At 32.6% G+C, this 22408-nt stretch overlaps 2 protein-coding genes across 2 annotated transcripts; one reads left to right on the plus strand and one right to left on the minus strand.

Moving 5' to 3' along the window:
* Positions 1-1523: 1523 nt before the first annotated feature.
* LOC127119481 (NAC transcription factor 29) lies at positions 1524-3023 on the plus strand. Its single transcript, XM_051049718.1, has 3 exons — positions 1524-1888; positions 2055-2335; positions 2505-3023. The coding sequence occupies exons 1-3, from the start codon at positions 1723-1725 to the stop codon at positions 2868-2870; spliced, it is 813 nt and encodes a 270-aa protein (XP_050905675.1). The 5' UTR covers positions 1524-1722; the 3' UTR covers positions 2871-3023.
* Positions 3024-4983: 1960 nt separating this feature from the next.
* Positions 4984-7461, minus strand: LOC127119482 (2-hydroxy-palmitic acid dioxygenase mpo1). Its single transcript, XM_051049719.1, has 4 exons — positions 6872-7461; positions 5554-5616; positions 5408-5479; positions 4984-5254 (listed from the first exon to the last, which is right to left on the minus strand). Exons 1-4 carry the CDS (start codon positions 7226-7228, stop codon positions 5138-5140), a joined length of 609 nt encoding a protein of 202 aa, XP_050905676.1. The 5' UTR covers positions 7229-7461; the 3' UTR covers positions 4984-5137.
* Positions 7462-22408: the final 14947 nt, after the last annotated feature.

Genomic DNA, 22408 nt, shown 5'->3' on the forward strand with positions numbered 1-22408 from the left:
AATATTACACAATAATCATAAAGAATAAAGCTTCAATGGAGGAATCCGTTGAATTTGGTGTTTCTCGGTGTCCCTATTGTGTTTGTCTTGTTTCAAGATGATATTTTTCCGTCCAAGTTCAAAAATCCATTAGAAAATTAGGTTTCCTTCATTTAAATACAGATTTGGGCATTTTGACAAACTTGACTCTGACATACGCGTTTGGAAACACGTCTGGTCGGGGGAGAAAACGATTGATTTAGACTTTGACTTCTTTATGAAAATTGTATCTCTAGATATTATCTTTCATTTTTTGTTGGTCGCACGTCAATCGAAAATATGAAGTTTTAGATATGATCAAAAATCTGCATATACATCACGATGTGAAATGTGTTCAAACATTCTTGGTACATCTGTTACGTTTTTGCACTCAGAATTAATGATATGATTATTTATTTTAATGACATTTCACTAGGGAAATGTTAATATCATTATATAAAAATTCTTGTAAACTATGATAAGACAATAATATAAGTGACACATCATTAAAAATAGACACATTATCATTTTCAAATGAAATAATATGAAAAAACCAAAATTATTTAAACTTACTAATTTTTTAAAAAAATAGCATAACAAAACTACAATTAAGACTAAACAAAATATAAAAATTGTGTCAATGAAGAATTTTACTTAATTTCAACCTTAGACTACAAATTTCTAATTAGTTACCAAGATTATTCACTAAATTATTGCCTAATCAACTTTAAAATTTACTACTTGTTTCTCAATACCAAAACATTGTTATTTTTATTACAAATTTTTATTCTTAAAATCTTTAACATGTATTCTATAAACTAGCAAGAATCTAATTATCATCGAAACCTTACCACTAAATTAACATTTCACAAACAAATATATTTATCAACAATTTATTTTCATATTTTAAACAAAGGTAATGGAGCTTATAAACAAAAAGTAGGTACTGAACTTAGAAAAAAAAAAAAGTAGGTATAGAAACGATACATTCAAACGCTAAATAGTCAATGTTTTAAAAATGAGTTATAATAACGAAGACAATAAACTCACAATTTTCTTATTCGATATTGATTAAATGATATGGTTGAGGTGTTGACAACAAATTATAATTATCATACCAAACAATCATGACCACAAAAGCTAGAATTTTATGCTAAATATCAATTTTTATACCCATTATTCCTATGATTTTCAATATATTGTTAAGGTTGATGCATAAATATAAACAAAAAAAGTATCGAACCATAATAACCATGACTTCAAATTAATAAGCAAAACGAGTAATAATGTTGAATTCAAAAAACACTAGTTTTGATGACATCAAGTTAAGAATTATGCGAAACATTATATTATTTGCAATATACCAATAAGATTCCTCCAAACCATTGAATGCAACCTCAATGTGGATAAAGACGCCAAGTGTTATTATTATTATTATTATTATTCAAAAAAGAAAATTAAAAAAAAGTTAATAAATAGATAGGTGAAGAAATTGTAGTCACTGATTGGAGCATGGCAAGAGTTTAGTGACGCATATTCTAAGTTAACATAAAAAGTCATTCCATGAACCAATCAAATCCATGCAACACTACACAAAATGACAAAAAACTTCAAAGATAAAAGAGACATTAATCTCTTTGCAAACATTTCAAACACCTTGATTTCTCTTCAACCCTCCTTCACAAGAAAACTTCTTAGTCTTTAATGGAAACAAGAACATGCTTTGAACTTCCACCTGGCTTCAGGTTTCATCCAACTGATGAAGAGTTAATTGTGTATTATCTTTGTAATCAAGCATCTTCGCAACCATGTCCCGCATCTATCATCCCTGAAGTCGATATCTATAAATTCGATCCATGGGAATTACCAGGTACATATAGAGAGATAGATAGATATAGATATTTTTGTTGTATCAGACTCTGTTCTGTTTTATCACGGATTAACTATAATCTTACACAGTAGTTCATTTTGCACAAATTTTATCTGAGAACTTAATACAACCATTTTAGTAATTTTTTTTTAATGATGGAATGCAGATAAATCAGAGTTTGGAGAAAATGAATGGTATTTTTTTAGTCCAAGGGAGAGAAAATATCCAAATGGGGTGAGGCCTAATAGAGCAACAGTTTCAGGTTATTGGAAAGCAACTGGAACAGACAAATCAATCTTCAGTGGATCTAAGCATATTGGAGTTAAGAAAGCTTTGGTTTTTTACAAGGGTAGGCCACCAAAAGGAATCAAAACAGATTGGATTATGCATGAGTACAGGTTAATTGGATCAAGAAAACAAACCAATAGACAAATTGGATCCATGAGGGTAAAAGCTCTTTCCTCGTATTTTTTCTCAGAACCGTCTTAAGTTTTTGAGATTCCGTAAAAATCAGTCTGTTTCGCACACTCTGAAAGACGGTTTAGGTGTTTTGATTTGCTATAGATTTTATTTTAATTATTTTTTTCTTGAATTGTGTTTTTATGTGTCAAAGCAGCTAGATGATTGGGTCTTATGTAGAATCTACAAGAAGAAGAACACCACAAAATCATTGGAGACAAACCATGATTACTCACCAAACCAAATGAACATGACACAAAGAAAAGATGATAATGAACAAGAATTGGTGAAATTTCCAAGGACATGTTCCCTTACTAATCTTTTGGACATGGATTACATGGGACCAATATCACAAATATTATCAGATGGATCCTATAATTCAACTTTTGAATATCAAATGAATAGTGCAAGTGATGGAATAATTGACCCCTTTGTAAAGCCACAAATGGTTGAAATGGATACTACTAACAACCCTTATGGGGCTGATTCAGGGAAGTACCGTGGGAACCAAGTATGTGATTAGAGAGAATAACAACAAAAGAATAGATAATGACATTAATGGATTTTTAGGTATGACGATAAGGATTACCAATATAATAGTCATGAAGATTCTTTGTAGAAATATATATATATATATTACATCACACAATGAATGAATTTTCAGTTATATTCAAACTGATAGGTCCCTCAGAATATTTGTGATCCACTTTTTTCTTATTTTTTTTGTTAGAGATTTTTAAATCTCAAAGTTTGTTCAGAACCCATCTCATAAAACAAAAACTCATAAAAAATTCAAATGTAAAATGATAATTTTTATTGTAATACTTAATCAGTTCTTTATTGTTATAGATAAATAAAATTAATTTTTTAAATCTATTGTATGTATTATTGATATATTTAAACTATATACAAAAGATATATAAGTAAATGCGTATATCATGCTTATCCATTAATTTATGGTTTAGCCACCCATTTTGTCCTCAACGTTAATACAATATGTTAAATATGTTTGTAAGTTTAAAAGTAAAGAAAAATTAGGAGTTAGAGACTTCCGGTCAATTAATTTAATATTCTTAATTAAATGAAGATGAAGGTTATTTATTGGTGTTTTAGATCGGTTCTCTAATATTTTTATAGTTAAAGATGTTATTCTTTCTCTTTAAGAAGGAAGGACATTCGAGTTCTGATCCAGTTATTTTTAGGAGTATCTTTTGGGTTCAAAGAGGATAATTGAGTTATTGATGATATCCTTATGAAAATAGGGTCGGGTCTCCAGATTTTATTTTTGGAAGGATCTTTGGTTATGACATGTTCCCTTAAAGATTAAGTGCTTAAGTCTCTTCTCTACCTCCATTCAATCAAATGTATTAGTGGAAGCGATCGGCACGGTGGAAAACAGGGACCTCATTTAGAATCTCAGATGGAAGGGATTTCCTATATGCTCTCTCTCTCATATATAGGGGATTTCCTATATGCTCTCTCTCATATATATATATATATATATATATATATATATATATATATATATATATATATATATATATATATATATATATATATATATATATATATATATATATATATATATATATATATATATTGCGTTTGCTTATGTTGTTCAGTTGGCGGATTCCCTACTGTCCCTTATGGTTGAGACCTTGACACTATAGATGGGCTCCTTCTAAAGCCACTGTCTTCTCATGGCAGATTTTGCATGATAGATTTGGTCGAGTCGATCTCCCACATTTTTGTCACTTTTGAACTAGTTTTCTTTCTTTAAGAGATAGGATCAAATTGTTATGATCTGACACATTGTAGTATGAACTATTTGGAGAGACTGTTAAAATGTCATATTTATTGGAGTTTCAAAACTTGTGAAAGATGGTGATGACAAGAGTTTTTTTTATCGAAAATGGTTTTTAGGAAGATTAAAGGTGAAATCATGTATTTTTTTTATTGCCTTAAGAATCATGACGGCCTTAAGAATCATATCATATCATTTGTCTTAATCAATTACTCTGTCGTCCTCTAAAACCCGTCTCAATCAATAATAGATTGTGCGTTTGCCTTAGATTATGAGGTTGATGATTGTGCATTTGTCTTGATTATGAGGTTGATATTATCTTGTAATTTCGCTGGTTAGGGTGATTTTTTTCTTGTTGATTTTTTTTTATCCTTCTTTAGTATTCTCGGAGACATTGCTTGTGTTTAGAAATTGTTTGTGTATAAGTAGTTATTAACCTTTTATTAATATATTATTTTAACATTAAAAAACAAATAATTATTTAATGTGATAAACGAAACAATTGACCAAAAAGAAAGGAAACAATTGCAAGTATTATTAGTCAAATAATTGAAGCAAGAAAGAGTTATGAAAAATACTACTTAAATTTTATGTTGGTACTTTGTTCTTGCTTATCCAAAATGATGACGGCTAAGTATATAAAAATAATAGTAATAATAATAATAATAATAATACTAGTAGTTATAAGTACGAATAAAACAAAATACAAATTGTCACAATTAGTGAGTGACGTGTTGAGGAAGTTAGTATATGCGCATGCGTTGTTGTGTATTGCGGCTGAGCCTTACACATCTAAATAAGACTATTAATTAATTTATTTTTGAGTAGAAGCTAACCAAATCGATTATTTGAATAAGTCGCAATTAATGGTGCTTTGTACTTGCATGGTATTGCTGTTTTTCTTCACAAAAATGAGGAATTATAAGCATATATATACAAGATCATTTAACATCAAACCATTAAAGATATACAAATCCAAGCAGAACCTATGAAATTAGTCTCTGCTTACTTCCTTGCCATTCCTCAATGTTAGCTTCAACTTTTGCTTGCACAATTGAATGAAATCCTGGATATGGTTCATAACCAAACACACTCTGAAGAATCTACAGCAAACAAATAGCCTCACATTTAGACATTATATGTATCTATCCGTATGACTATGTCCGACACCGACATGCGTTGATGTCATACACGTCTTCGATCTGAAGTGTCAGTAATGAATACAAACAAGCAATAAAATTTATGTGTAATAATACCTCGAGCAATACAAAGAAAGGAGCCATTACGAAAGCCTGAGTGAGGTTATCCAAAAGAGCAGGTGCGCGTTTCTGCAGGTAAAAAAATCTCGGGTTTATATTAGAAAGGGGAAGTCGGGAATTGGGTTATTTTAGCAGAAGATTACCTCAAATACTCCATGACCAATGAACTGTCCTATCCAACATACCAGCTGAACCACCAGAACAACCTATACATGAGATTGTTTGAGAATCGAGATCAAAGAGAAAAAAATGTCAAATGTTATGTTGATATATTTATGTAAGCATCAAGCAAATATGTTCTTATCCACGTCTGACATTGTGCATCTTCAGCATGATATAACATTATAATGCCATGATTTTTGTATTTTCACTCTCTTTTTCCTTCATCTGAATTTATAGAAACCAAACTTTTCAAAACCTATGCCATAATTTTCTTAACATCTAGAATGCAAATGGTGTAAACGGACGAATAAGCACACAAAATTGGAAAGATGAAAGAAGGCGAGTTAAGTAGTAGTGACTGACAAACAAGAAGACATGAAAATTATATAACTGCAATACTCTGTAGAATAGAAGTTCTACTTTTACTCTAGACACGGCGATTAGAAAAGAAGACCAAATATTTTTGCATTATAATAGCAACGGTAAGGATATAAAGTTCCAAAGATTACATTTATTTATTGCGACATTAGTGTTATCAACGGCGTGCTATTGCAGTGTAGCGGCCTAGCGGAGCAGAACGGTCACTGGCTGCTACAGAACAAGCAGTATGTGCAGCAATCAAAAAACAAGGATGATTCGACACTATAACGCCGTACCTCAGAAAAGAGTTAAGTTTAAAAGAAACGCTAAAATTCAAAGGTTATGCCTTTTTTCTTGGAGTGTTTTAGTAATTTTACCATTAAAAGAAAAACAGCGCAAGTAAAACTTTTCCTCTCTCACTCTATCTTGCAGTCATTTTCCACTCTCTCGCTAGGAATCGGCGAAATACCAACCATCTCTCTAATCACTATCTCACCTATAGCATATACAACCCTATAAAGCCTCTATAAAACCAGTTTGTCAGGTGACAATTGCTCCCACTTATAAACATATGTTCAGACCACTTACGGTTGATGTGAGACTCTAAACATGTTCAAACAAAATCGTTGAAGGAGAAAATACTAACCTAACTATTAGAGGAATGCACACAACACCCTCTCTACACAACTTAACAGCTCATATAATAACATTTGCCTATTAGAAAAGAAAATAGTTGTTTCAATTTCAAAAAGTTACTTGCAAATGTACTATGGTGATATAAGAGAATTGCACAGGCACAAATAAGACAACAAGAAGAAGAAAACATAAAACTTGAGTTTCAGCAATGTAGCATCGACACCTCTAAAAAAAATGTCTGGTGTCTGTGTTTCCGGTGTCTTTGGAAAAAATACTATGCACAAAAGTAACAACATTATTTACCTTCCAAGCTAGATGCCATCCAAGTTGATTAGCAACAAAACTGCTAGCAACCCAGCAAACAACACAAAGCAAAGCAGCCAAAGAACCAGCTTTCAGATCCAAACTAGCATAAAAAACTGAGTACACTAAAGTAAACAAGAACCCTAAATTCCAAACCAATACAAAATTGTTCCCAAATAAAAAAAATTCAAAATTTGGCAGATTAAAAAAAGGAGGGGCAAAGTAGAGAAAAACAAGGGCTGAGAAGAAAATTGGCCAAACAAATAACACATGAATTGCTATGTTAATTGGATTGGTGTGATAAGCTCCATAGAAAGCGAAATTCTTTTCAAGATCAAATAAACCAGTTCTTCCCATAGAGAAGAATAAGAAAAAAAGGTTATTTTTTTGTTAATTCTATGGGAATTTTATACGAAAATGGAAGAGTTTTTGGGGAGAATATTGTATAATTGAGGAAATGGAATCAGGGGAAGAAGGTGAAGGTGGAATTCGTAAGAGGAGAAGGAAAAGGGAAGAACGTTACGCCAAAACGAAACGATGATATGAGTGAGTATACGAAGTGGTAAAGGTTGGAATATCTTTTTTTTGGAAACCATAAACAAGGTTGGTAAAATCACTTTACCTTTTATTTTTTAATAATGGTAATTTTTGTTCTTTTTTTACTTTTTCAAATAACTTTTATGTATTCAAAATTATAAATTAATTTAATATTCTTATAAAGTATTAGTTTTTTTTTATCATACTTTTTTTATGTATTATTACTTGCTTCTTCTAATTCTTTAAAGATTTAAATATAGGATTGATATATGTAAATATATTTATTTTTTGTTTTAATCTTGTAATTTTTTATTTGATTTTAGTTTTTAAAAATATTTCTTATGTTGTTATTGGTTTTATTCATTTATTTTAGTTTTGCACAAAAATATATATTAAAATATAATATTTTTAAATCTTTATTTCACTAATATTGAATAGATTAATATATATATATATATATATATATATATATATATATATATATATATATATATATATATATATATATATATATATATATATATATATATATATATATATATATATATATATATATATATAAATATATATATAAAGATCAAAATTATATAAAATTAATTTTATATTTTAATATGTGTCAAGACTTCAATGATGTAATTTGAAACAAAAAGAAACACGAAAATAAATTTCTTCACATTTTTTTTACTCCCAGATAGACAGGTGGTTACTCTTTTTAGGGTTACTCTTTTTATTTTTACGATATTATTGAAATTTTGAAAATGTCATTAGTGTCCAAAAATGTATTCTGAAACGTATTAAAATCATATTAATAAAGAAGTTGTAAATGAGACACACTTAATTTTGTCCGATAAAATATTTGAAGATGTATCTTTAAAATAATTTCAAAAATATATCTACGTAAAGTATATTGTTTCAGTGCACCCTTTAGTTTGCTATAATGCTATGTTGAATTGTAATTCCTTGTGTCGAAGCAGGTTGTTCGACAGAGCAAGGAATTGTCGAACCACCTAGTGTGTTGAGTTGTGTTAGTGTCGAAGTGTCGAAGCATGTTGCTTCACATAGGATTTCGACTTAGGCATATTTTAGTAGTGTTACCGATTTTTGGCTTTTATACTTTTTGTCTTTGACTTGAGATCCAAGTTAACCTAAATCTATAAATAGAGAGAGTAACCCTTATTTTTGTAATGAAGTGAATAGAGTATTCATAACACTTGTAATTCACAGTACTTTGCAGTTGCAAAGTGAATAAGAAGTTTTCCACATTTTGTGGGCAGAGAGAAACTCTGCAGAATTATATTACTCTTCTTCTTCATCGTTCTTTACACTCTTTCTTTCTCCATTGTTCTTTCTTTTCATTGTTATTGTGTGGGTGATAAAAATCTTGTTCATCAAGATTGATTGAAATTCTCCATAGGTTTTGGGGGATTTCCAACATCTATTATCAAGAGCTCCAGTTCAATCAATTCGTGGGAAGAAAATCATCATGGCAAAGAATCATCCAAACGGGCATTTTCCAGTAAATCTTCTGATTCTCAAGAACAACAATTATGAGAATTGGTGCAAGCAGATAAAGGTTGTATTTTGTTATCAAGATCTTTGGGTTCTTGTGAAGGAATGAGTAACAACGCTTGCAGAAGCCGCGACAGATCAAGAAAAGACTGTACATAAAGAATTGAAGAAGAAAGATTATAAAGCTCTCTTTATAATCCATCAATGTGTTGATGCAGATAACTTTGAAAAGGTTAGTGATGCAAAGTCAGCGAAAGAAGCATGGGAAATTCTGGAGAAATCGTTTAGAGGTGCAGAGAAGGTGAAAGAGGTGAGGTTACAAACTCACAAAAGAACTTATGAATTGCTTCATATGGAAGACAATGAAAGCATAACTGATTTCTTCACCAAGATTACGAAACGGGTGAATCAAATCAAGGTACATGGAGAAATGTTGACATCAAGATCTGTTGTTGGAAAGATCTTGAGGTTGTTGGCTCCAAAGTTCGACCATGTGGTAGTAGCCATAGAAGAGTCGAAAGATTTTTCAAAACTGACAAAGGAAGAGCTTCAAGGGATGCTTGAATCTCATGAACAAAGAATGGCTAAAAAAGGTGCAGGAAAGTCGAATAGTGATATGGCTTTGCAGGCTCAATCAGCAAAAGAAAGAAAAGGCAAAGGAAGCTGGAATGACAACAAAGGCAGAGGAGGTTACAACAATTCGACTGGTCGAAATCAACAAGAACAAAACTGGTCGAATCAGAAAAACCCCTAGAACCAAGGCAATCAAAGAGGTGGTGTTACAGGTAGAGGAAAAGGTGGTGGTCAAAAGCCAGACAATAGTCACATTCAGTGTTGTAATTGTTAAAGGTATGGTCATTATTCTAGTGATTGTCCAGAAAAGCAGAAGAATCAAGAAACCTATGCAAAGCTGGCGAAACATGAAGAAGAAGAGACGTTGCTGATGGTTACAACAAGAGATGAAGAGAGATTGAAGGACCAGTGATACTTGTGTTAGACGATAGTGTCGATCTAAAAGGGGGGGTGAATAGATCGGTTTTGAAATTAAGCGCTTTTTAAAAATATTTTCATCGGTTGCGGAAGCACCCTAGATTGAAATCGTCTAAACGATCCCGTTAATGGAAAGATCGAATATACGTGAACCGAATGGAATTACTTAAGATAGAGAAAATCAACCCCTATCTAACACAATCAATTAACTACTATGATCCTTGATATCATTACCTCTAATGATGCTCAACACAATAAGAGATCAAGGAAAATACTACTAAATTTGTGTGAAATTAATTTTGTCAAACACTTGGTGTGCACTTCACACCAAGTATCAATTTCACCTAAGTTGAATGTGCAGAATTTTACTCAAACAATTTATCGAATAGTTGATATACACATCAATCGAGCGATATTGATTTTACAATTAACTTCACACACAAAGTAATTATGCAGAATTTAAAGAGTTAAGGGATAGAGAGAATAAGACCAGATTTGTTGAGGCAGTTCCCCTATTGTCCTCGCTTAGGGTACGTCTGCCCTCAATTCTAAATCTAGAATTGAGATGTTTTTATTAACACGTTGCAAAGTTAATACAAGAGAACAAATCATCACTGGCGATCAACTTCTAGAGTTATTGTAGATCCTATTCTATTCTCTCCCCTTGATTCGAGTTGAACCAAGATCTTCAAGCACTTCGAACAAACCTCCGTTTACCGCTATCTTATTGGACGAACACCTCGTTCTCCAAAACTTCAGCTCGACTGATTTCGAACGCAAGTTGCTTGAACCCTAATCTTTCTTCACAATCTTCCGTTTACCGCTACTTCTTTGACCGAACCTTCCGTTCTTCAAACTTTTCACTCGGTTGAATTTGCGAAGACAAGGTTAGTGCAAAACCCCCCAATTCTTGGAGGACAAAACCTCAAGGGTTTTATTCAAGAAAAACCCACACAAAGTCTCAGTCCAAACTAAGATAATCCAATCTTATTTGAACGTTATCACAGTTGCAGGCACAATGCTCAACAAAGATTATTATGTGTAATTATAGAGAAATGCAATGAACAATGAAGATGATGAGAACTTTGGTGTATATCTTTCACTTTTCTTGTTTGTTTGTTGAAAAAGAGACACTAGAATATTTATATGATGTATGGACAAATAACTAACATAATAGAAAAATTTCACAAAGTTACAGAGCAGAAAATTAGGTGAAACCAGCGACGAGTCGACTCAAGCAGGGGATGAGTCGACTCATACAGAGTTTATTACATGGTTGAGTCGACCTATAAGTTGACTTGTTCGTACCCGTGGCAATATTATTGAGAAATGAGTCGACCTAAAGAGTGCATGAGTCGACTCATTTAGGTTTTCCAGGAATGAGTCAACATGTTCGGATCCGAAGGTTTTGCTTCGAGTCATGAGTCGACTCACAGAGGTTTAACTTCCAAAAATGAGTTTTCCACCATATTATGACCAATTTAATCCTATCTCTTATGAACCTAATATGTTCACTAAGATTAAGTGCATGATTCACATATAAGATATGCTCCTATATGCTTGAACACACGAAACCTATATCTTGAACATGTTAAAGAATGAATGATTTATATGCTATGATGATATTATTCAAAGACACGATGTGGGCGAATAGAGAGGTTTGACATTATTAAAATAAGGACTAGGCATATTTGCCCTCGCAACTTGGACTCAGGATGCTCATCACACATGTCTAGAAGAAAAGATTGGTTTGTCAACATAAAGCCCTCAATGAAGAACATGGTGAAATTTGCAAATGACAACACTCTAGCAGTTGAAGGTATTGGTGATGTTCTGATTATGAGGAAAGATGGAAAGAGGTCAGTCATTTCAAATGTGTTGTACATACCAGGCATGAAGAGTAATATGCTTAGCATATGGCATTTAGTCGAAAAGAACTATAAGGCGCCGATCAAAGACAAGATGATGAGAGTTCTCGACTCAAATGGAAGGTTGATCTTGAAGGCTCCAATGTCTCAGAATATAACCTTCGAGATTGAGCTTAATGTGATGGAGCATAAGTGTCTTGCAACAGCAGCCAGCAGAGATGAATGGATATGGCATTATAGGCTTAGCCACCTCAATTTCAAAGACATCAGAGATTTGAAAAGAAGAAATATGGTTTCAGGATTACCATAAATCGACATTCCAAACGAAGTGTGTGAAGAATGTGTGCAAGCGAAGTAACATAAGAACAACTTCAGTAAGGATGCAGGAAGCAAGTCGAAGGCAATTCTTGAAGTCATATACTTTGATGTATGCAGTCCTCTCCAGGTGGATTCGATTGGAGGTAACAAATACTTTGTTACATTTATAGATGATTTCAGTCGAAAACTGTGGTCTTACCTGATCAAGAAGAAGAGTGAAGTGATCGAGGTATTTGCCAAGTTTAAATTTATGGTCGAAAGATCAAGATTTTGAGAACTGATGGTGGTGGAGAATATGTGTCGAAAGACTTTGATGCACTATGTGTGAAAGAAGGGATTGTGCATGAGGTGGTGTCACCCTACACTCCACAGCAGAATGGAGTCGCGGAAAGGAAGAATAAAACCATTATGAATATGGTTAGAAGTATATTGAAAGGCAAGCATATACCCAAATAATTATGGGGAGAAGTTATGTTGACTGCGACATATATCCTAAAGAGATGTCCGACGAAGAAGCTAGAAGGAATCACGCCAGAAGAATGTTGGTACGGTGACAAGCCTAGCTTGAGTCATCTGAAGGTGTTTGGATCTATAGCATATAGATATGTGCCAGATCAGTTGAGAAGAAAACTTGATGACAAGTCGAGTCAGATGATCCTGATAGGATATCATTCAACTGGAGGATAAAAGTTGTTCGACCTAGTGAATAAGCAAGTGGTGATCAACAGGGACGTGATCATAGATGGGCTTAAGGAGTGGGATTAGACTCAGAATGTCAAGAAAGATTCAATAAGAATATTTTGGGATGAAACAGCTAGTGAAGTCAAAAAAGAAGTTCGACAGAAAGAAGTCAGAGGTGGAGCAGGCCCAAGCAGACCTCAAAGAACAAGACGCATGTCTGCAAGGTTGCAAGAATGTGTGATTACATAAGATGATGTGGTTAATGAAGAAGGTGAACTAGTACGTTATGTTTTCTACGCAGATGTGGAACATGTCAATGCAGCTGAGGCATTGATAGATTCTAAGTGGATGAAAGCAATGGACGAAGAGATAACAACGAAGAGTCATGGAGCAATTACCATGAAGATCGACAGTGTGTTAGCTATCAATCTGGCGAAGAATCCGATAGCACATGGTCGAAGCAAGCACATCAAAATAAGGTTCCATTATATCCGAGAGCAAATAGGAGATGGGAAGATGAATGTGGAACACTGCAGAACTGAGAATCAGATTACTGACATCATGACGAAGGAAGTGTAGGTCGAAGTGTTCAGAAGACTAAGAGCTATGATGAATGTAGATAGCTTAGATACAATGAATTAGGTGGTGTGTTGAATTGTAATTCCTTGTTTCGAAGCAGGTTGCTCGACAAAGCAAGGAAGTGTCGAACCACCTAGTGTGTTGAGTTGTGTTAGTGTCGAAGTGTCGAAGTATGTTGCTTCATATAGGATTTCGACTTAAGCCTATTTTAGTAGCGTTAGCAATTTTAGGCTTTTATACTTTTGGGCTTTGGCTTGAGGTCCAAGTTATCCTAAATCTATAAATAGAGGCGGTAACCCTTATTTTTGTAATGAAGTGAATAGAGTACTCATAACACTTGTAATTCACAGTATTTTGCAGTTGCAAAGTCAATAAGAAGTTTTCCAAAGTTTGTGGGCAGAGAGAAACTCTGCAGAATTATATTACTCTTCTCCTTCATCGTTCTTTACACTCTTTCTTTCTCCATTGTTCTTTATTTTCATTGTTATTGTATGGGTGATAAAAATCTTGTTCATCAAGATTGATTGAAATTCTCCATAGATTTTGGGGGATTTCCAACATGTTATACTATCCTGCACTTTTTTTCCACGAGAGAACTTTTTAAATTTTACTAACTTAATTAGTTTGGAAAACAATTTCTCCTAAAAAATATCCAATTATATTAAGGTTATATCAACATAGTTAGAATCAAGATATTTAGATATTAAAGTGATGTAAACTTTATATATATATATATATATATATATATATATATATATATATATATATATATAAAATATATATATATTACACTCTATTCTTTTTTACTGATGAGTTTTTTTTATCTTATCAACTTTATCTTAGATATAATTTTTTTTACAATGATTTTTGTTGAATTATATAATATGAGTTTTCATTTCTGAATCTCATGATGTACTTCTTTCTAATAAAGGCATACCTTCTCATGTTTTGATTTAGATTCTCTTCAAGTAATTTCAATGTAAGAAATTTCTTATCCAAGTTTTGGAGGCCCACTTTTCCAAAGTCATATTCAAGTAGGCACATCATTTGTTGAAAGTTTGTTCAGAAATACATCTCTGGACAGTATCCGGAAATACATCTCCAAACACACTCAAAATTACACTAGAGTGCATTATTTTGAAATCCCCATTTTGCTAAATAAATTATCGGGAGTTGCATCTCCAGACACAATTTTTTTTTAAAATAACCATGTTTCACGCACACCTCTAAAGCATGCGTCGGTTGGACTGACGCATGCATGTTGTCATTGAACATAGGCCCCAATATCATTGGTGCATGCATGCAAGTGAAGCCAATGCAATTGGCGCATACTTTATTATATCAAGTGTATAAGTATTAATATTATGATATAAAGTTAAAATAAACAACAATTGACAAGAAAATTAATGTATGGTTGCCTGAATCGGGACATTGAATCGTTTTGAAAACAAAGCAGTGGTTCATGTGGTGTAATAAAGTCAAACAATGGTTGGGTGTTATGGCGATGGGATATTTGGATGTTCATAAGTAGGGGCTATGATGCCATGAGGTTGAATCGTTTGAATAATTTGAGTTATAGACAGATGCAGTGGGAGCGTATGGTTGTCGATGGTTGGGGTTTGATTCCTAGTTTTAAGTTTGGGTGTGTGACATGAATTGGTTGTGAGGTTAGGTGTTTGGTGGTTTGGTGTATATGGTACGGTGATGGTGTGAGGTTGATCCTTGGGTTTGGGTGGGTTGACATTATTGTTGGGCAGGGATTTGTTGTTGGGCATATGATGATGAAGCTCGTTGGCATGGATTAATCAAATACCTTGGCTCAGACACAAACTGTGGCGTTGTAACCGACCTAAACCATGTCATATAATGTTGAGTTGGTATAGCACCATGTATGATTGGTTCGTTTAAGATGTGTTGTCGTTGATTCCTCCAATGACGACACATCTCTTTTGCGAAGTCTCTCCAATCTGAATAATCTCATTGGACATCGACTCTTTGTTGATGTCAATCTCTCAAACACGTCGGAGGTTCTGGAATTTGTTGTTGCATGCCGAACTGCAGTTTCACGCAGTCACTCTGATGCATCTCAACAGTAGTGTACCAGATGATTGGTGTTTTTGATGTCCAAACTACAATATCATATGGATTGCAGAAAGTTCCAAGTCTTTCGTATGCCTTGCTCCCATGTCATAGTTGCATGTTCAAAGATTCGATAAGATCCTTCCAACTTACTATCTGATGTTTACAAAGTCATAAACATTTGCAATGTTTACAAAATTAGCTTTTCGGTGGTAGCAAAAGAGGATTACTGGCCTGCAGATCAAGGGGACATTCTCTGGCACAATGAAATAATGCGAAGAAGGAAAAAGGATCGCCCATACAACACCTGTATTCGAACCGAAATGGATACGGCGAACAAAATGGTTAGATTATGTAATTCATGTCGCCAGTCCGATCATAATTGTACAAAATGTCCCAGTGTTGGACCAAGCACAACAACATAATTTTAGTTGTAACCCTTTTGCTTTATATTAAAAACAACAGTCATTTCATATGATAAGCTGAACAAATACAATAATTAAACAACAACACAAGCAACTACAACAAATAAAATAACATCACAAACAAATACAACACATAAACAACATAACTATGTGATTACAACCATCAAAACGATTTTGTGAGAAATATACATCATCCTGTGAACGTCTCTATCAGTTTTAACATCCACCCAGAAATGAACTTCTCCATTTTGGTTGAACGTGGTATCAAGCCATTAAATTCTTTTGATCTTTTCACCCTCTGCAATGTCTCCATCTAACCAACGGTTCAAAGTCTTGTTAAGATGTTTGAACGTATCTACATTCCAAAGTCAGATCTTCATTGGAGGTTGCATTCTTGAAAAAATTAAATTAACATTTCTCTTGTGAATATAAGTACACATATATGAATATGAAGACATTTTAAAGAAAAATGGAAGGAGAATGAAGAAAAATGGAATGAGATAGTAAGAAGAAGTGTGAAAAATTATGGGAGGGTGATGTTATGTATTTATAGATGGAGTGGTGGAATAGTAGCCGCATGCATTGACGTGAACATATAGTGGACTATGCATGCGCCATTGCATGTGAAGCCTATACATGCATGCGCCACTCCTAGTGGCTCCATGGCCATGACTGTCTCAGTGCATGTGGTGCCTATGTTAGATGTTTTTGAAAAAGTGGTTATTTTGGTCAATATTTTCAAATAATAGTTATTTTAGAATTTTAATTGAAAAAATTAGTTATTTTAAAAAAAATCTCCGGACACACCCAATTTTTTTAAAAAATAAGGACGGTTCAATAATTTGTACTAAAATGCGTGAAAAAAAATACGTTTGAAGATGTATTTTCAGACATTAGAGGCAGTTGTGACTTTTTACGATGACAGGTGAGCATATATATATATAAGGATGGAAAGAGTAACCCAAAAACATTTTAATTTTAGGAAATAAGTTACTTTTTTAATGAAATTTTTTTATTCCTTTACTTTTTCAAATAAATTTTATTATATCCTAAATTATAATTTAATTTTAAATTTTAATAAAATATTAGTATTTATTTTTGTATCATACTTACTTTTATGTATTACTTGCTTCTTCTAATTCTTTAAAGGTTTACATATATATATATAATTGATATATGCAAATATATTTATTTTTTTGTTTTAATCTTGTAATTATTTATTTGATTTTAGTATTTACAACTATTTTTATGTTCTTTTTGTTCTTATTCATTTATTCTAGTCTTGCAATTTATATTGAAATGTTTTTTATATAATATTTTATTTAAACCTTTATGTCATTAATATTAAACAAATTAAAATAAAAAATATTTATAAATATTACAATTATATAAAATTAATTACAACTTTTAATATGTATGAAATGTTGAAAACTTCAAGCAGATTTACAATTTGAAATGAAAAGACAGAAAAAAAATTCTTCAAATTTTTCTAGACTCCCTAGTAGATAGGTGGGCTATAACATAACTAGTGACCCACAATATGAAGAACATTTCAAATCTACTAACAAACTAGACTTAAGATTGTTCTTCCTATTTTTATGGGTGAAATTAAATAAATGGGATATCACCATGGTTGATTTAATCAATTGGGGTGAAATGTTATATTCTTATTCAAGAAACACAATTTAGTTTGTCATGTCTATTCAGATTTCATTGACTTACGAAACGTAATACACATTTAGTGCTTAGGAAACCATTTGAACCCCAACAATTTTTTCATTTCCGATTACGAATAGAATCATCATATCTTTTCATCTCTAATTCGTTCAACATCATTTCTTTACCATCAATATCGCTTCAACCTAGTTCTAGAACAAACATGGAAAAACCAATCAATATTGCTTCACTAAATGTACAAAACAACGAAAAACAAAGAAAAATGAAGGAGGAGCACGAAGATTCTTGCAAGAAGGAAGGACGAAACTCACACAATTTATCTCTTTGACTTTTTCATCACGTTTCTAATATGTAAAATGTTTCTACCATTCTTGTAACAGTAGTATTGTTGAGGTATGTTAGGTTTATGTTGTTATTATTGTGTTATTGAGATATAGTAGGTTTTGATATTTATGATTTTATTTTATTGAGATATTGTAGATTTTGGTATTGAAATATTGTTGTTGTTATTGTTATTGAGATATGAAAGATTTTGGTATTTATGTTGTTGGTGTTGTTGTTATTAAATTTTAGTGCTTAAACCTTGAATATTTATTTGTTACTGTTGTTGGTGAGAATGTTAATGAATATTTATTGCATAAGTTGTTATTGTTGTTGTTGATGTTTAGTTCCTAAACCCTAAATATTTATTTGTTGTCGTTATTGAGAATGTTAATGAAGTTATCTTATTTGTTTTGTTGAGATATGTTGTGATTATGTTGTTGTTGTTGATGATGATGTTTAATGCCTAAATCCTAAAGGTTAATTTGTTGAGAAATGTTGTAATTATGTTATTATTGTTGTTGTTGATGTTTAATTATATGTTTATTGTTGTTTTTTTTTTTTGTTTTTATTGTTGAGAAAAATGATGGTTTGTGCTATTGAGATGTGAAGGTTTTTTAGTTATATTATTGCATGAATGATTTAGGATAATGTTGTTGTTGTTGTTGTTGTTGTTGTTGCTGTTAGTGTTAAGATTGGTTTAATGTTATGGTGTTGTTTTTCTTTTGTTGTTATTTTGAACATAGATGAATTATTCATCTAACGATGAAACTCGTACAAATGAGTGTTCTAATATAGAGGGAAAAAAGAAAAGAAAATCTATAGGTGCTACAATGATGGCTAGATTAACAAAAGTTTACAACTCGAGTGAGAAATTATCAATCGGGTTTAATGATAAAACTTGAACTTGTTATGGAATAAATTGTTTCCCTTTATAGGAGTTATGTTGCATTCCTTGTGTAACTCCTCGACTTTAGATTATTATTTTTAATTGATTTTATATGAATTTATATTATTTATTTGAGTATTGTAATTGATTTGTTTAATTATTGAGAAGAGGTAGAGTTTCGATCAAAATTACTAATAATTTTATTAATTTAAATAATGTTGGAAATAATAGAAAATGTGAGAATAATTAATTTGAGGAGGAAAATAGATTTTAATTAAAATTAAGGAAATGTGGAATTAGTAAGAGGTGAGGTGCTCCGAGATTTATTAAAACTATGAGGATTATGGTTGTTTTTTGTTCAAATAGAGAAGTTAGAAAGAAAATTGGTGAGTACGTGTTTTGTTGGAAAAGAGGCCGAAAGAAACATATGAGAGGGGAAGAACATATGGAATCCCAAAAGGCAAACTTTCACTGCTCTGTAATTTTTTAGATAAGAGGGGGATTTTTCATATATGTGTGGCTAAATAGAGGGATAATGAGGATTTCTTACCCTTATGTCTTCTGCCTTTTCCTTTATTTCTAATTGATGTTTGTGGCCAAAGAGGGTTTGGGCAAAACCCTTTGAGGAAATTGATTGATAATATTTCATTTTATTCTTGATTAATATGATATGAATTCTCATTTGATCTATTAACTTTGATTTGATAACCATGTTGATGCCTTTTTTTAAGGCGAGTTTAATTGATGAACGATGATGACGCCATTGTCGTGGCGCGAAAAATACCTGAGTGTAAGGAACGCTTAAAATATAAATAAAATAGAGTCACCATCGAACTTTATTTATTCCCAAAAAGGGAAAGGGAAATATTGATAAAACTCACGAAAAACAAAAAGAAATGGTCGTCGCAATCAAATCGGGTTCAGGAGTCGGTTATGCAACGGGAATGTATTAGCATCCATCACATCCGTTGTACTCAACGAGACCCATTTATTTAGTTTCGTGCAAAAATGTTAGCGTGATATTGTTTCTGATATTCTACTTATCGAGTGAGGAAAGAGAAAAGAAAAACATTTTTTATTAAAGGGTGGCTGACAAGATTTCGAAATCCTACTCATACGTATCTCCAGGTGTTATGGAGAACTTAAGGCTATGTAGTTCTGCTTAAAAAGAACTACTAGGTTGATCACTTTTAAGGAGTGATCCTTTAGACATATCGAGTGATTAAACCTTTACTTGCTGCTCGCTCTTGGAGGCAGAAGTCTTTGTTTGTTTCACGTCAATATGGATAAAGCATACTCATTTCTGAAACGGTTTTCGGAGGCACACAAGGGCGGAAAACAAGTTTGATTTATTGGATAACGATTATTCGAATGGTCGAGTAAGGCAACTCGTATCCGAATAATCTAGAAGAGGAATAGAAGACTCTAGGCCATCTCCCATTTTATCCTTAATTGTAAAAGGATTTAGATAATGTTAAAGTATTTTGGCAGGCGACAAATACTCGAATGGCCGAGTAAGACTGTATCCAAGTACTCGAGAAAGGGAATGGAAGGATCAAAACCACCTCCTTTTCATCCAAGTTTATTATGAAGATGAGTTTGACTTAAGTTTTGATTATGAAAGCAGATTGAGGTGAATGGGATTAGATATTTTTAACGAATAACAATTGCTCGAATGGTCGAGTAAGGAAACTCGTATCCAAACAATCGAGGAGAGGAATCGAAGGCTCTAGATCATCTCCTTTTTCATCCTTTTTGAAACAGTGTTTAAGTATGATTAAGTAATTTGGATTTGATTGGGGAAAAGACACTCGATGTTTGATCAAGGTTTTTATTATTTACGTTGAATTGAAATGGGATGAAATGATTTAAAGGTTTTTTTTGAAAATGATGGAGAAGTGGAAAGTGGAAATGGTTTTGATTTGGGAAAATTGTTCGACGTTGGATCGAGTATTTTTTGTTGTTTTTTGTTCTTTTCTGAAAGTGTTTATATTAATCTTAAGTTAACAATCAACTAACGTAATAGCAATAAAGGAAAGCGGTAAATTTATTATACATTACGGGAATGAGAGTACAATTTTGTTGAATGGGGATATAATACAATAATTAGCAATACAAACTCAATAAACAATTGTAAATAGACAATGATCTCATCGTAAGAACCTAAGAAAAAGTCAAAGGACTAGAAATAAATCAGAGTTTTAAACTATTGAGTTTAGCGCTATGTTAAGTAATCTTAAAGTGATTCATGTAAGAATCACCCTATCTGAGACGGTCAATAAACCCTCTAAATTTAAGCAATTTCTGAAGTTAAATTGAATTTTTAACTCTGAAATTACAACATATATGAAAATCCAACAACTCAATGATTTAAACGGCACGCTTTTTTAAGGTAAAATAAAACGACAATTAAATTAATAAATTTAGCGTATTAGAATAGCTTATATTATTCTTTTATTCTTTTTACTATAGGATAATATATTGTACAGTTGGCTACTTCTTATTGGGCCTCTTAGTGTTTGTATATAAACTCTTATCTTGTAATCTTTTCTTTTTTTATCAATGATACACAAGAAAAGTTTCTTTACAATGCTTCTTCTTCATCCCTTAACAGTTTTTCTATTATTCTATTACACGATTTCCACCATTGTTGACATGGTATCAGAGCTTTAGAAGCTCTGGTAGCCATTGTTTCCTTTTGCTGCGATCGTCTTCTCTATTCTCGTTTTTCCTCTTCTTCTCCGATCGCACCTTTTCTTTCTTGTTTTCTTTGATTCTTCAACGGCAAACCAGAGCTATGCCGATTTCACAACCAATTCTACAAATCCGTATTATCTTCATCCTAACGAGAATCCCGCTCTTGTTCTCGTTACGCCTCCTCTCACGGACAAGAACTATCACACTTGGGCACGTTCTATGCACATCGCGCTGATCTCCAAGAACAAGGAGAAGTTCATCGACGGAACCCTAGCCAAGCCACCAGTATCTGATTCTCTATATGCGACATGGATTCGTTGTAATACCATGGTTCTTGCGTGGATTCAGTGTTCAATTGCGAAATCGATTCTATGGATTGACAATGCCGCTGGCGTTTGGAACAACTTGCAGATACAGTTTTCTCACGGCGACATCTTCCGCATCTCTGACATTCAAGAAGATCTATACAAGTTCCGGCAAGGTACTCTCGATGTCTCTAACTATTTCACTCAGCTGAAAGTAATATGGGATGAACTTGAGAATTACCGGCCAATTCCTTTTTGCTCTTGCGCAATCCCTTGCTCGTGTGGTGCTATAGCTTCTGTTAAGATGTATAGGGAACAAGATTATGTTATACGTTTTCTTAAAGGATTATCTGAAAAATTTGCTCAGTCCAAATCTCAGATCATGATGATGAATCAATTACCTAACATCAACAAAGCTTTTTCTCTTGTAATTCAACAAGAACGTGAAATGGATAGTGTGGCATCTAGTGTTGTTGCTCCTGCAGGTTCTGCTGAAGATGCTTCTGCATTGCAGGTTCAGGCACATGAAGGCAATTATGCCTCTAAACAAGGCACAAACTCTTCTCGTCCCAGAAATCAGAACTCCAATGCTCAGAGAAGCAACAACCGTGTTTGTACTCACTGTAGGCGCAACAATCACACTGTTGAGACATGCTTCATTA

The sequence above is a fragment of the Lathyrus oleraceus genome, chromosome 2, assembly GCF_024323335.1.
Source record: "Lathyrus oleraceus cultivar Zhongwan6 chromosome 2, CAAS_Psat_ZW6_1.0, whole genome shotgun sequence".
Lineage (NCBI taxonomy): Eukaryota > Viridiplantae > Streptophyta > Magnoliopsida > Fabales > Fabaceae > Lathyrus > Lathyrus oleraceus.